The sequence below is a fragment of the Molossus molossus genome, unplaced genomic scaffold (genome assembly GCF_014108415.1).
Source record: "Molossus molossus isolate mMolMol1 unplaced genomic scaffold, mMolMol1.p scaffold_m16_p_6, whole genome shotgun sequence".
Taxonomy (NCBI): domain Eukaryota; kingdom Metazoa; phylum Chordata; class Mammalia; order Chiroptera; family Molossidae; genus Molossus; species Molossus molossus.
In genome coordinates, this window is record NW_023425399.1 from 8,931,101 (window position 1) to 8,945,131 (window position 14,031).

At 45.8% G+C, this 14,031-nt stretch overlaps 1 protein-coding gene across 10 annotated transcripts in view; it reads right to left on the bottom strand.

Moving 5' to 3' along the window:
* SLC9A8 (solute carrier family 9 member A8) overlaps positions 1-14,031 on the bottom strand; it is a 73,258-nt gene that overhangs the window by 11,805 nt on the left and 47,422 nt on the right. For all 10 annotated transcript variants that reach the window (XR_004957017.1, XM_036244092.1, XM_036244093.1 and 7 more), the window contains 3 exons: positions 13,734-13,839; positions 5,058-5,174; positions 2,492-2,574 (listed from right to left, as the gene is read on the bottom strand). Coding sequence is in view for 9 of the 10 variants with exons in the window: in XM_036244092.1 (XP_036099985.1) it covers positions 2,492-2,574; positions 5,058-5,174; positions 13,734-13,839 (306 nt within the window). In the remaining variant the exon portion in view is untranslated. The remainder of the gene's footprint in view (positions 1-2,491; positions 2,575-5,057; positions 5,175-13,733; positions 13,840-14,031) is intronic.

Genomic DNA, 14,031 nt, shown 5'->3' on the forward strand with positions numbered 1-14,031 from the left:
CATCCCCCTTGGTTATAAAAGGCGTGGATAACACTATGCTAGTCAGAAACCCAGCCGGGTGTGGTCCTCATTGCCTGGTTTCTGTGTCTGGGAAGGATAAAGCTTTGTACGTTACATCTCAGTAGTCAGAAAGAGAGGACTGTCAAGGCATCAGCGATGGCTTTCGTAATGGCAGCAGAACAGAAGCAAATGCCAAGAGGCCATGCAGAAGTACCCAGAGATCAATTAACTTAAGGGCAATCGAATTCCTCCAGAGGTGCTCCACCATGGGACAGGGCTGTGCTAATGATTCCCAAAGGGCTAGCTCTGGAGGGACAGCCAAGGTGTTCCTGCCTCTCCTGTGGGGGCCCTACTCTTCAGGTAAAGGAGGGAAGACTGAGAAGGGCCAACCCATACATGTAAACACTGTTCCCCGAGCAAAAGGAATGCACAGGTAAGTTCTAAAAGAGGCCACACAACCCAGCCAGATGCTTGCCATGGCTTTGGGCTCCTAACCATCTCCAAAGGCATGCTGGTCTTAACAAAATACGGCTTTATGCAAAGTTCAAATCTTATCTAAGTGGATACTTAGAGCTACTTACTAACTCACCTCCATTTAAAAAATCTTGAACATCCTGTAGGCTCCATGTTTACCTTTTAACCAGCACCAAATGAGTGTGCTTTGGCGTGTGTACCTTGGATGGTCAAGTTAATAATGGCTCCCAATCATCTAACATTTATATGCCAGACAATATGCTAAGCATTTAACATGCATTATCTTGGTAAATTAGATCCCTGCAATGGTCTTATGAAGTAGGTATACTGTCTCCATTTTGGAGACCAGGAAACAGACAAAGAGAGCTTAAGTAACTGGCCCAAGCTGACCCAGGCAGGAGTGGTGGAGCCAAGTCTCAAACCTGGTTCAGTCCCCAAAATCATGCCCTTGACCACTATCCAGTGGCAGGTAATCCATCCGAAGAGCACAAGTGGCCCCCAGGAGCAGCAGGGCCAGCCTGTGTGCTCGGGGGAAACCGAGTCCCCGCTCCAGGGCATCTCATTCTCCTTTCCTCCCAACCCACGGCTGACACAGCCGCCTCCGTTTCACCACTAGAATCCAATCTTCCATTCTGACACCTCTGTCTCAGGTTTCACCAGAGGTGGCCCCTTTTACCTAGTGACCACACTAAAGACGATTATACTTTCAGAAAAGACCTGCTGCCATCCTCTTGTCCTGAAACAGAGTTTAGAGGACAGATAACAGTGACAAAAGCCACGTGCTCTTGCCGACTGAGAGGTGAAAGTACCAGGTTGCAAGGAGAAACATGTTTTTCCTTAGGGCTCCTTGTCTTCTCTGTGTCTCAGTTTCCCCATATGCCAAACAGGTAGGCCTCCCTGGTGTGCACAAGGTAGAGGACTGTGTGAAATAAAGGTTTGCCTCTTGATAGCTGTGCTTTATTAAGTGGAGTTGGTAATAATAGTTAACTGAAGATGAATTATAATTCAACAATAATAAGGTATACTTCTTAAATGCCTTAAAGTAAAAAAGGATCTAAAAAGGCAACAAAGAAATCAAACTGGGGACTGGAGTGTGAGTCAGCAGGAGGGCCTCCGGAAGAGCTCGCTCGGAGGGAACAGACACACAGAGGAACACAGACAGCGACCTGGGGACACCGGGCAAAATGCCCAAATTGTTAGAAGTCACTTGTGTCACTTTGATTAGATGCCTGAAAGAGCTGGACCTTTCTTTTAAATGCTAAGCTTTCATTCCCCCACGAGGGTTTGATTCTCCTGCAAATGATTAACTTCTACTTTCCTTTTTCAGAGATGTATTTTAATTTGTCTCCTACTGCATCCCCAGTCCAATTATAGCAGTTTCCTAAACCTTTCCGATGGTAAGAATCACCGGGGATGAGTCCCCTGGATGAATCTCCAGGGAAACTAAGGGTCTGGTAATCTTTACACAAGTGGTCAAGGTCATGCTTATGAATGGACATATCGAAAGAGAACCGCAGGAAGAAATATATGCATTATAAATTACAGAAAAGAAAAAGAATCATCCTCAGTTCTATAAGTACTGGGAACATTTGGTGAAATTTTCTTTACATCTTTTTTTTCCTATGAATAATGTTTTTACATGGTTAGCTCAAATACATAGTCAATTCCGAAATCTGCATTTACCATCTAATATAAAAATACATACACTTGTACTTCTTTTTTTTTAAGAAAGCTTTATTTCCATTTCTCCCTAAACTTGTACTTTTAAAAGAAGACTATATCATTCAAGTCCACTTAAAATGTAGAAAGAAGGAAAAATTCCTTTCCAGGGATATTCATTCACTCATTTCCATCCCTTTATTGTATGTTAGTGATTTTTTTAACAAAAGAAACACAAACATAAGAGTGTCTATGTAGCTGTTGACTTTGAACAGTTAACAGTTACATAAATGAATCTACGTATGTGGTCACTGAGCTATGAATAAGTAATTAAATAAAAAACAAGGAAAATACTTACTATGCACCAGACGACAAAGGAAATTTCAAACTTGTGAGGAAAACTAAAAATGGACAGGCCAAGAAATGCAAACACACATGTTTCTGAAACAAACCAAAAAATGGATTATTCAGCCCCAACTATTTCTTCCGATACAGTACTAAACTGTTAAGCAAGCAAACATTCACAGGTAAGTCAGCATCCAATAGAACACTGTTTATTTTCTGGAACATCCTGCAACCAACACCTGGTGAAACTGGTACTACAATTCCTTCTTTTTTGTCACACGATCAAAATGTGCTTGCTGTTCTGAATGTCGTCATTTAATGAGGCAATTGTCAAATACTCAAGCAAATAAGTCCTCAGTCCATTTGCTGAACACTGTGATTAGCAAAGATCCAGACTGCTGGCAAAGTAGAAAAACTCAGAGCCAATGGCTACAGACGCCACATGACCGGTGAGAAGGGCCCTCTGTTATTGTCCTTGCCACCTGGACAAAGCTGCTGATTACGCTCACAGAGCTACCACCACCGCAGTTTTAGAAGGCTCACACCCTGAGGGTTTGCAGGAAGGGGTATATTTCCAGCTCTCGGCTCTACTCCACAAATCAAAAAGGGCCTGACATTTATGTTCCTTGTACAAGCGGGTGCTGTGTACCTTGAGGAGAAGAACCCCATACATTTCCAGCGCTAGGCTCCCTGCTTAAGTTGTGACAACCACCCCCCCAGAACAGCCTCATAACCAGGGAGAAAAGACTGTATTTTAAAATAGTTGAACATCATAATACAGCAAGGTTGTTTTAAAACATTTCGGCCATGTTTTTTCCTTCAAATGTGTATCCTTTTAAAACAAGCCACAAGTTGGACAGTAGATTCACCTCTCTCCTTGAATTTTTTTCTGATCCAGTAAATATTTTTTGTGATCTTTCCAAATCAGCTCATTTAGAACACATTGAGATCTACATTATGCTTTTCTCTGGCAGCATAAATTCTACTATATAGGGTAGGGCAAAAGTAAGTTTGCAGCTGTGAGTACACAAAACACAGAACTTACTCTTTTTTTGGTCCTCATCCGAGGATATTTTTCCATTTATCTTCAGATAGAGTGGGAGGGGGGAGAGAGAGAAACATCGATGTGAGAGAGACACATCGATCGGTTGCCTCCTGCACCTGGGCCGGGAACCTGAACTGCAACCAAGGTACGTGCACTTGTCCAGAACTGAATCCGTGACTCTTTGGTCTGTAGGCTGACGCTCTAACCGCTGAGTCAAACCAGCCAGGGCTAGAATTTATTCTTGTATTATTATGTATTAATTATTGTATTATTTTCCATATGAACAACTGTAAACCTCCTTTTGCCCTACCTGTATGGGTATGTCATGGTTAATTTAACAAACTCTTTGTAGATGTTTATTCAACTGTTTCTATTTCTGATATTACAAATGACAACAAACGTGCCTGTGCAGAGGCACAATTCCTGGCGGTAGACCGGTGGGTCAGAGAGCACGTGCACTTCACATTCAGACACGCTGCAGAGGAGTCTCCAGAGGGATGGCTCAGTACGCATGCCCACCCACAGGGCCTGTCTTCCACACACCTGCGCTGAAGAGGGTCTTATCAAACTCAGAATTTACTCATCTGCTGGGCACAGAGCAGAATTTGACAGAGGTTTTGCTTTTCACTCTTCTAATTGTGAGAGTCAGGGTCAGAGTCTTTTGCCGTGACTTTCTGAGAGGGCTGCTGTGGAAAAAATACCCACTGGGCCAGAGGAGACAGGCCTGGCCTCAGAGTCACTTCTGGGCCATGAGGCTGTGTGCAAGTCGCTGGACGCATCGGCGCTTGAGTCCCCTTACCCGGGCACTGCTGCCTGTACAGCCTCCCAGCATGTGACAAGGTGGAACTACACTTCCACGTGGCAAGTCCCACGGAAATGCCAGGGGTGATACTGATGGTGACAGCTAGGGCACAGACACCTGGGCACCAGGGCAAAGGGACAGTGTGAGAGTGACTCCTTCACTGCCAGGCATAAACTAGGGAGGAGGTACGTGGGCTGAAAAGCCCAACGACACTTCCCCAAGTTATGTCTTCGAGATGCTCTTGTGAACAAAGGGCCTGCGGACAAGTTCAGGAAAGGCTGTGACTACGTTCCTCTCTCAGAACCCACAATGCATGCTGGTTCCAGTCCTGCCATTCTGGAGTGTGTTCAACTTCACCCCAGGATTTCCTAAGCTTTTTGATGATGGAGTCTTTATTCACCTAGCCCTCATTAATATCAGTTCCAAGGAAAACATTTTTGGAAATGTCACTTTAATACATTAAAATGTACGAGGCTCAAATGTTCATAATTAATAGCTCTCATTATTTTTGGTTTTAAAACTGTAGGTGTCAAATGTTCATTTGTTAGGTATTAGGTCTACTCTGTGGAATTTGAAAGCCAGAGCAACAAACAAAAGATAAGGGAGTGCAGTTTCTGGCTCTGGGGGATCCTGCTACCTCTTCTGCCAGGGAAAGTCTCAGCTCCTCAAACAGGGTGAGAAGAACGATCCTCTGAGGAGGCCCCCGCCGGACCACAGAGAAGCAGAACTCACCGCACAAGAAGGCCACAGTCCGGAGGGTTTGCTGCATGAGGATCTGTGTGACTGGGGACAGGTTATGGTGCGTGTAGTGGGACATCACGATGCCCGAGAACAGGATGGCCATGATGCCTGGAGAGGGACAAAGGGGCAAAGCACCCAGACATGAACGGAGCAGGAAAGCATCTACCATGTTATCCACAAGTAATGTCACACTTCCCACAAGTCCTTGGAGCCTACAGTGTTAGGTGTTTTAAGAAAAAGAAGAAAATATTACCTGAGGCCTCCCGGAGGCTGCAGAGAAATTCTAAGAGCCCCTTCTGTCTAGCAGCTTCACTATCAGCTAGTTGACCTTGGGCCAAGCCCCCCACCCCCCCCCCCAAGCCTCAGTTTTCTCATCTGTACAGAGGAACTAACAGTACCCACTCATGAACTGTTAGGAGGGTAATGAAGACTAGCCATGCAAGTGCCCATCACAGGACAGGTATGAGCTGTCACTGTCATCCACAGTCAGAAGGAGGGCAGACAAACCACTCTTTGGACAGAGAGTATAAGAATCTGGGTAGCTTTTGATTTACTTTTTATACTTTGTCTTAATTTTGAATTTCTCCATGATCACCATGAAATACTCTTATAGAAAGAGAAATGTGCTATAACATGTAATGTCTTTTCTTTAAAGCTCTCCATGAGAGTTTACAACTTTTGTTGTTTACTGAGGATTTGAGCCTCACCATTTGGCCACTACCCCGAATCCCTTCCGAAGCACTTCATGGGAGGTTCCTAGGAGTGTCTCCCTGTCTAGGGCCTCGAGTTCATGTAAGGAAGCTGACATTTTTACACAGTCACTAAATAAGCCAAAATACATGACACAAGTCAAGCTTTATAAGCAAAATCTTAACTCCAGCCCTAGCTGGTTTGACTCAGCAGTTAGAGCGTCGGCCCGTGGACCAAAGAGGTGCAGGTTCGATTCCAGTCAAGGGCATGTACCTCGGTTGCAATCCAGTCCCTGACCCTAGTTGGGGTCATGTAGGAGGCAATCAATCGATGTGTCTCTCTCACATCGCTGTTTCTCTCTTCCTTCCTCCCTCCCTTCTTCCCACTCTATCTAAAGATAAATGGAAAAATATCCTCAGATGAGGATTTTAAAAAAAAACTTAACTCCTGCCATTCTGTAGAAATAGATATTACTGGTGAACTTTCCATTTATAAAAGGGTGAAAATTCATAAAACTGCACTGGAGACATTTCAGCGGTGAAACTTGCTCTATAAACAATACCCTACAAGATGCAGGAAAAGCCTACTCTTTGTGTTGCCCAAAGGCATTTGCTGGCCTGAAGGACAACAGTAGTTGGAACATTTTATCTAGTAGTAGGACATTATATCTCCTAGCCCTCTTAAGAAATAGCAAATTCTTAAAAAAAGAAAGAAACAGCAAATTCTTTGCTCTTTCATTTTCCTGTACAGAGGTGGGACAGGGACATCCCAGCAATGCTGTCCCCAGCCGCACCCGACAAGATGGGAGAAGGGAAGGAGCAGGTGACTTGTGTACTTGCTACCGCAGAGCACTGCGAAGACTGCAGCTCAAGTCGTTCTGAACCACTGCCCTGCGGGAGGACAAACACACCACACACCTGGTGGTTCAGTGTGTGCTGCAGGTGACCACCTGGAGAGCTGACCCTGCCACAGAGCCATCAGAAGGCAAAGCCAACGGGGAAGTGGTGGGGGAGAGACCAGAACCTGGATCTGGAACCCCGTGGAGACCGGAGAGGAAAACAGGACAAGACACACTTCTGCTTTTACGGACTTGGTCTTGAGCACTGCAGGCCAATACGGAAGTTGTTGGCTTCTGGGCTTTCAAAGGGCTTTGTTTCGCCAGCCTGTTTAATAATTCCTTGGCAAAACTGAGTGCCATCTCTCAGTCTGCCGGGATTGATGCAACGCAATGAAACGACAAGCACACGCTGCCTGGAGTGAGGGGGAGCTTTGCAAGGGGGCAAATGCTCCCAAGCTTTGGACGCAGTCCCATTTATTTGGAGATTGGTACCCTCAGGTTACAAGGGGATTTATGTAAATCATGTCCTTGACATGGCCTTTCTACAAGCCATCCACCCTAGCTTGGTCTCTTGCTGTTTAAGGGAAAAGCCTTTGAAGCCAAAAGATAACAAACCCTAATTCACATGCAAATGAGGCCCTCAAAGCACCTGGGAGGGCCAGGTTTCCGAGAATACATTAACACAAGGTTAAGAGTGCATTAACACAAGGTTATAAAATATCCATTTTCCAAACCCCCATATCCCCACAGCCGAGACTTTGGGGTTCCTATCTTGAAGTAAAAGTCACCAGAGGAGCTTGATTAAGTGGTGACACCACACTGTTGTCCTACTCGTAGAAACAGGTTGTTACAGTCCACGGCAGTCCTGACATTAAACAACCACTCCAGAAAGCCAAAGGCTCTGCAAGTCAGAGGACAGAGGAACACAGACGTTGTCTCAGTGCTGAACCCTGGAGCCCACTGCCAGGCCCCAGGCCATCCTGCCTCAGGCTCTGCACAGAAGGGGTTTGCTGGCCAGCTTAGTCTGGTGAACTAGGCCAGGGGTATGAAGCAGACTCCTCAGGGGCCAGACAATAAAAATAAAGCCCAGCTGGTGTGGCTCAGTGGACTGAGTGATGTCCCATGGACTGAGAATTCCTGTTTGATTCTTGGTCAGGGCACATGCCTGAGTTGCAGGCTCGATCCCCAGTAGGGGACATGTGGGAGGCAGTCAATTTATATTTTTTCTCTCACATTGATGTTCCTTCCTCTAAAAAATCAATAAAAGTAAATAAAGAGTGGGAGAGGAGCCCACGGGTGAAGAAGGCACAGACAAGCCCATCTGCAAGGGGCTGAGGGCAGCCCTGTGCATGGGGCCTCGTGCTGACCAGTGTTTCTTCCGGTTTTCTTAGAGGTGCCAGATATCTGTTTCTCATGGGACATCTCCTAACTTAATGATGTAACTAATTCAAATGTTTAAATATTTTCTGCATAGATAAACCCCATCTGGGGGCTGAATTTAATGATGGCAACTAACTCAAATGTTTAAAATTTTTTGTATAAATAAACAAGTTCTATCCGGGGGATGAATTCAGACCAGATAAAAATAAACCTCTGGTCGCTGCAGAGTGAACAGCCAGCCGCCACCTCGACCCTGAGCCGATGTGGGGTCAGGGCATCTCTCAAGGCCCAGAATCAAGGTAAGCACTAGGTGCAAAAGCCCGAGGGATGGCTCAAGCGTCTGCCCTCTGTGCCCTCCCTAAGCAAAGGTGACTCCACCACCACCCAGATCACCCTCGTCCACTGTAGCTGCCACCTGCATGAGCTGTAAAACACTAACGGGCTAAATGGCGAAAACAAGCCCACTTCTAGAGATAAAAATGCCCTGTAAGGAAGAGTTCCTTTCACATTGACTTCTTTTAAAAGAAAAAATCATGTAAGGAAGCAGATAACAGTGTAGGGAAACAGGCAGCCTCTTGGAAGGAAAAAAGGGAAGAGGGAGGAACTCCACTTCTAGTCTCAGTTAAATGCATGGTTTTCAACGCAGTAAGGAGCAGAGTAAAGGGATTCAAGTCCGAAAGGCAGACGTTGAAAGGGTATCATGGTACAATTTTCACTGTATTGTATCTTACTGTGGGTAAAATACAAGGTACTTCTTTTTATTTTATTTTTGTTAATCCTCACTCGAGGATATTTTTCCATTTTTTAGATAGAGTGGAAGGGAGGGAGAGGTGGAGAGAAAGAGAGAAACAACAACTGGTTGCCTCCCACATGACTCAACCAGGGCCGGGATCGAACCTGAAACCCAGGTACGTGCCCTAACCAAGGGCCGACACTCTATTGAGGAACCGAACCGGCCAGGGCAAAATACAACGTACTTTTTGAAGGCTGAGTCAAACCGTAGTTAGTTTTCTGTTAATTAGCCAATAATAAACATATTTTGCTATAAGACATCCAAACTCAGAGGTATAGAGTAAAACAAGTCTTCATTCACACCGCCTGCCCAGAAGTTAACTACCATTAACAGTTCGATATACGGATTGCCAGTTCTCTTACTATGCCATTATGAAGTTTACCTACCTATCTTTAAAAAGTAATAAACGGGATCCTGTTAGACATATGGCATGTATTGCTAGCAAAATGATTTTTTCGAAGGCCTCCAACATTTGCCTTTGCATGATTAGCAGAATCCCAACTCCTTCCCAGGCCTATAGAACCCTGCGGGATGGGGTCCTTGCCCCTGTCCCAGCCACACGGTCTTCCTGCCCTTCTGGGGTGTGCCTCACTCCCTCATGCCTATCTGGGACCTTTAGCACCTACTGTTCCCACTGCTGAACACGCTCCCCAGACCGTCCCACGGCTGGCTCCCTCTCACCTCTTCAAGGAGATCTTCTGAGCCCTCCTAAGCCATGATGCTTCTCCCTCTCCCCCGTGCCACTGTCCATCACATTACTCTGATTTCTTCTGTGTTTTTTTTTTTAACCTCACCTGAGGACATTTTTGCATTTATCTTCAAATACAGCAGGAGGGAGAGAGGGAGGAAGAGAGAGAAACATCGATGTGAGAGATACACATTGACTGGTTGCCACCCACACGACCCCAATCAGGGCCAGGGACAAACTGCAACCAAGGTACATGCCCTTAGCGGGACCCGAACCCGGGACTCTCTGGTCCACAGGCCGATGCTCTAACCACTGACCAACCGGTCAGGACTTAGTCTGATTTCTTTTTTTTTTTTTATCCTCATCCGAGGACATTTTTCCATTTTTTACTCAGATAGAGTGGGAAGGAGAGAGAGGAAGAGAGAGAAACATTAATGTGATCGAGTGGCCGCCACCCACACGACCCAACCAGGGCCAGGGACAAACTGCAGCCAAGGTACATGCCCTTAGCGGCAACCAAACCCGGGACTCTCTGGTCCGCAAGCTGACGCTCTAACCGCTGAGCCAAACCGGCCAGGGCTTACTCTGATTTCTTAATGTCATTTCCCACTGCCTGAGACTATGCTGTGTTCCCTCATTTGCTTACTGTCCTTCTGCAGGCAGGACCCTGATCTTGCTTTGTTTACCTCTACAGCCCCGACACCAAGGACAGTTCTCGGCACAGGGTGGGTATTTAATAAATACTGCTTATTGTCCGTCTGCAGGCAGAAACTTGATCTTGTCGTTTGCTACTATAGCCCCGACACCAAGGACAGTTCTCGGCTCAGGGTGGGTATTTAATAAATACTGCTTATTGTCCTTCTGCAGGCAGAAACTTAATCTTGTTTACCGCTATAGCCCGACACCAAGGACAGTTCTCACAGTTCTCGGCACAGGGCGGGTATTTAATAAATATTCACGGAATAGATGAATGAATGGTTTTTCTTTTCTTTCTTAAAATTTAGCAATATATCTTGGAGTGGCAATACAAATAGATCAAATTCACTTTTTAAGTGGCTGCGCAGTATGCCACAGTCGCAACGGATCCACTTGCTCAATCATTCCCATCACTGATGAGCATGTCCTTGCTTGCAGTCTCTCCCCGAGCGCTGCGAAGGAATTCCTGGGGCATACGCCTGAGCATGTGAGTGCCGTACAATACATCCCATCTTTGGCCAACATGTTTCCATTTTACAGAAAGCATTATGTCCTGATCAATTTTACAAACTCATCCTGCAACCCTGAGAGTTCCATCCTCTGTGACTCCCTCCAGTTCTCTGCCCCAATTCCCCTCCCTCGGCCCAGAGTTGGCTCACATGGCAGGGGGGGCGGGGCACGATCCATCTTTGGCTCTTTATAGCCAAAGGGCAAAGCAGCCCTCAACCCTGACTTGAAGGAAAAATAGAAATAGAAATAGAGTTAGAACAAAGATTCTGAGACTAGCTCACACGTCCGAGTAGTAATTAGGGAGACTATTTAATTTGCTGTTGAAACCAGGACACTTTTGTGAATGAAAGGGTGTGCTGTTAATTTATCGTGTTGGGACAAAAGCAAGAAACTGTACGGCTGCCCTAGTAATGACACAGGGATGCCTCTGTCAGGACTCTCACTTGCTTGGTTCCCTTGAATCCTCACCACAAGCCTGAGGGTGGCGCTTTTATTATCTAAGGAAGTGAATGCTCAGAGGGGTTAAGTCTGCTGACTGAGGTTACTCAGCTAATGAGGAGAGGTGGGGCTGGGATTCAAACCCAGGTCAGTCTGGTGTCCTTAACCACTGTGTTCTAAATGCATGATTTGGGTAAATGACTTGTAGGGAGAGAATGTCCTGCTTGGTGGTCGTGGGAACCACTCACTATCAGGCCTTTGTGACAATCAGGAGTACAGAGCAAAAATATGATCTTACAGTGGGACGCAGAGGGTCCTCACACCCCCCCACCCCAGCCCCGCGTGGCAGAGATCCCAGAGGTCCTGCAGAGGTGGCTCGCATGTCCTTGGCTGGCATGTGCTGTCTTTGGCCCCACTAGTGTAAACAGCTGAAATCCTTAAGGAAACAAGACCCTTACAGACAGAAAACTGCCTCTCTGAAGAAAAGACAAATACTCCCTTGTTTTAATCACAGGTTCCAAACGGATGTATGAAATACATCTTTGCCATCGGGTACTCAGTGTTCAGCTCAAGGGGTGAGAAACAATTTAGAAAAACAGAGGTAAAAATAGCTTGGCTGGAGCCAAATGACTCACAGGTAATATTTATCTAAGTGCCCAAATTCGGGAAAGATAAGAGGGGACGCCCTGGCCAGGTTGGCTCAGCGGTTGAGCATCGGCCTGCGGACCAGAGAGTCTCGGGTTTGGTTCCCACTAGGAGCACGTACCACACACACACACACAAAAGAGGGGACACTGGAGGGCAGATGCCAGGATGAAATTATCCAAGAGAACTGGCTTGGGATTTAAAAAAAAAACCCAAAACCCTGATGTTTCTGATGTTTACAATGAGTTTTTCAGTGAAAATGGCCAGAGACCTCTCTGCTTCCTCCTTGGCAAGATCTGCTCAGAGTGTCCATGTGTGATTCCAGAAAGTGATCTGTGGAAAGAATCTGTTTAACGGGGTCATTAAAAATCACTGGGGACTTCCACTTTGCCCATGAGGAAATAATCGTAATATAAATTATTGTACCTGCCATAAACAACTAAAAAACTTGATGAAAGATATAGAACAGAACTGTCTTCTGACAGTGGTGCAGGGCAGGGCAGGACTATCCCTTCTATCCCTTCCTGATAGAAGGGAACAAACAAGGTGGCCACTGCTACTCCACGCCCCGGTCCAGCTTCCTGCCTGGATGCAGACTCCAGGCTGAGGACCAGGCAGTGGAACCCCAAGCCCAGCCCAGCGTTCTCAGTCTTGCTGAGAAGAGAAGACAAATGAGAGTTGGGGGAGGCCAAAGCAGCTCGAATACCAGAGAGGAGAAGCTACAAAAAAAGCTCCTGCCCTGGCTGGTTTAGCTCAGCGGGGTTAGAGCGTGGGCCTGCGGTCCAGAGAGACCCGGGTTCGGTTCCCGTTAAAGGCACGTACCTCGGTTGCAGTTTGTCCCCAGCCCTGGTTGGGTCGTGCGGGTGGCAGCCACTCGATGTGTCCCTTTCACGTCGATGTTTCTCTCTCTCTCTGTCTCTCCCCCTCCCACTCTATCTGAACAAAAAATGAAAAAATGTCCTCGGGTGAGGATGAAAAAAAAAGAGAGAGAGCTACAATGGAGTCCCCTTGAATCTTGGACTGATACTGATCTGTACATGCATGAGGTAAGATTCCCAGAGGCTGGGAGAGAATCACTAAAAAGGAATAGGTCAAGCAATTCCCCAAGCACACCCAAGGCTAGGAATAGTTTGCGTTCCCAAGGGCCAGAATGGAGTGACCTCATATTACACAGGACATGAGCTGGAGTCCTCAGAAGGACAGTGCAGTAGTTCCTGGTGCTACTCTGGACCTGTCCTGATAAAGTTTAAAAGTAAACCTCAAAAGGATTAAATTGATTCCAGGAAACTTAGATATATGGCAGAATAAAATCCAATACTCTATGAAGAATATACTAAAATCGAATAATCAACAACATAATGAAGTTCACAATGACTGGCCTCCAATAGAAAATTAATAGGCAAGCAAGGCGTAGCAATTTATCACTTACAAACAGAAGAAAATCAATCAACAGAAACAGACCTAGAATTGACAGATCTCTGGAATTAACCAACAAGGACATTAAAACAGCTGTTATAAATATGTTCTATGTGCTCAAGAATGTAGAGGCAATCATGAATGTGATACATGCAAAAACATGATGTTGCTCAGGAGTGTTATAACTGAAAAGAAGTAAGACACAAAAGACTGCATAATATATGACTTCACTTATATGACATTCTGGTAAAAGAAAACTAAAGTGATAGAATGCAGCTCAGTGGGTTCCAGGGGAAAGACTCTTCAGAGCTCTTGTTCTGGGAAAGAGGCAAAACTGGAAGTGATATTCTGATCTGCTACAGGATGGTTGGTAAAGAGAAAGTGTGTGACAACACAGAGGCCCTGGATCCAGCCAGGGGTAAATCCAGATGTAGGAGCCAGCGGATTCCCTTTGTTGCAAGTTCTGAGTTGTGACTGCCTCTTGCGATTGAAAGTGGCCCAGATGACACAGCTTCTCTCACCGAGCAGGACAGCATGCCATCACCTAGCACCTCAGTGCTCTCGTTCACTTACCCGAGAGGGAGATTCCTTCCGCGAGCCCGTAGGGAAGATATGCAAAAATGATCATCATGCCGAACTCCAAGGAAGGGGTTTTCCTCAAGTCAATATGCTTTAGCACGTAAATGACAGTTGTCAAGGGAAAAGAATCAAGGGACAGTTGAAGGAAGATCTAGTAAAGTCACAAAACTGCTGCCTTCCAGATATAAGTTAAACAACAGATACAAAAGATTATGGAACACTCTAATGTTAGTTGAAAACCTGTCATCATGGACTTTTTTTTTCCTTTGCAGGGAGACTGTTGTTTTGAGAA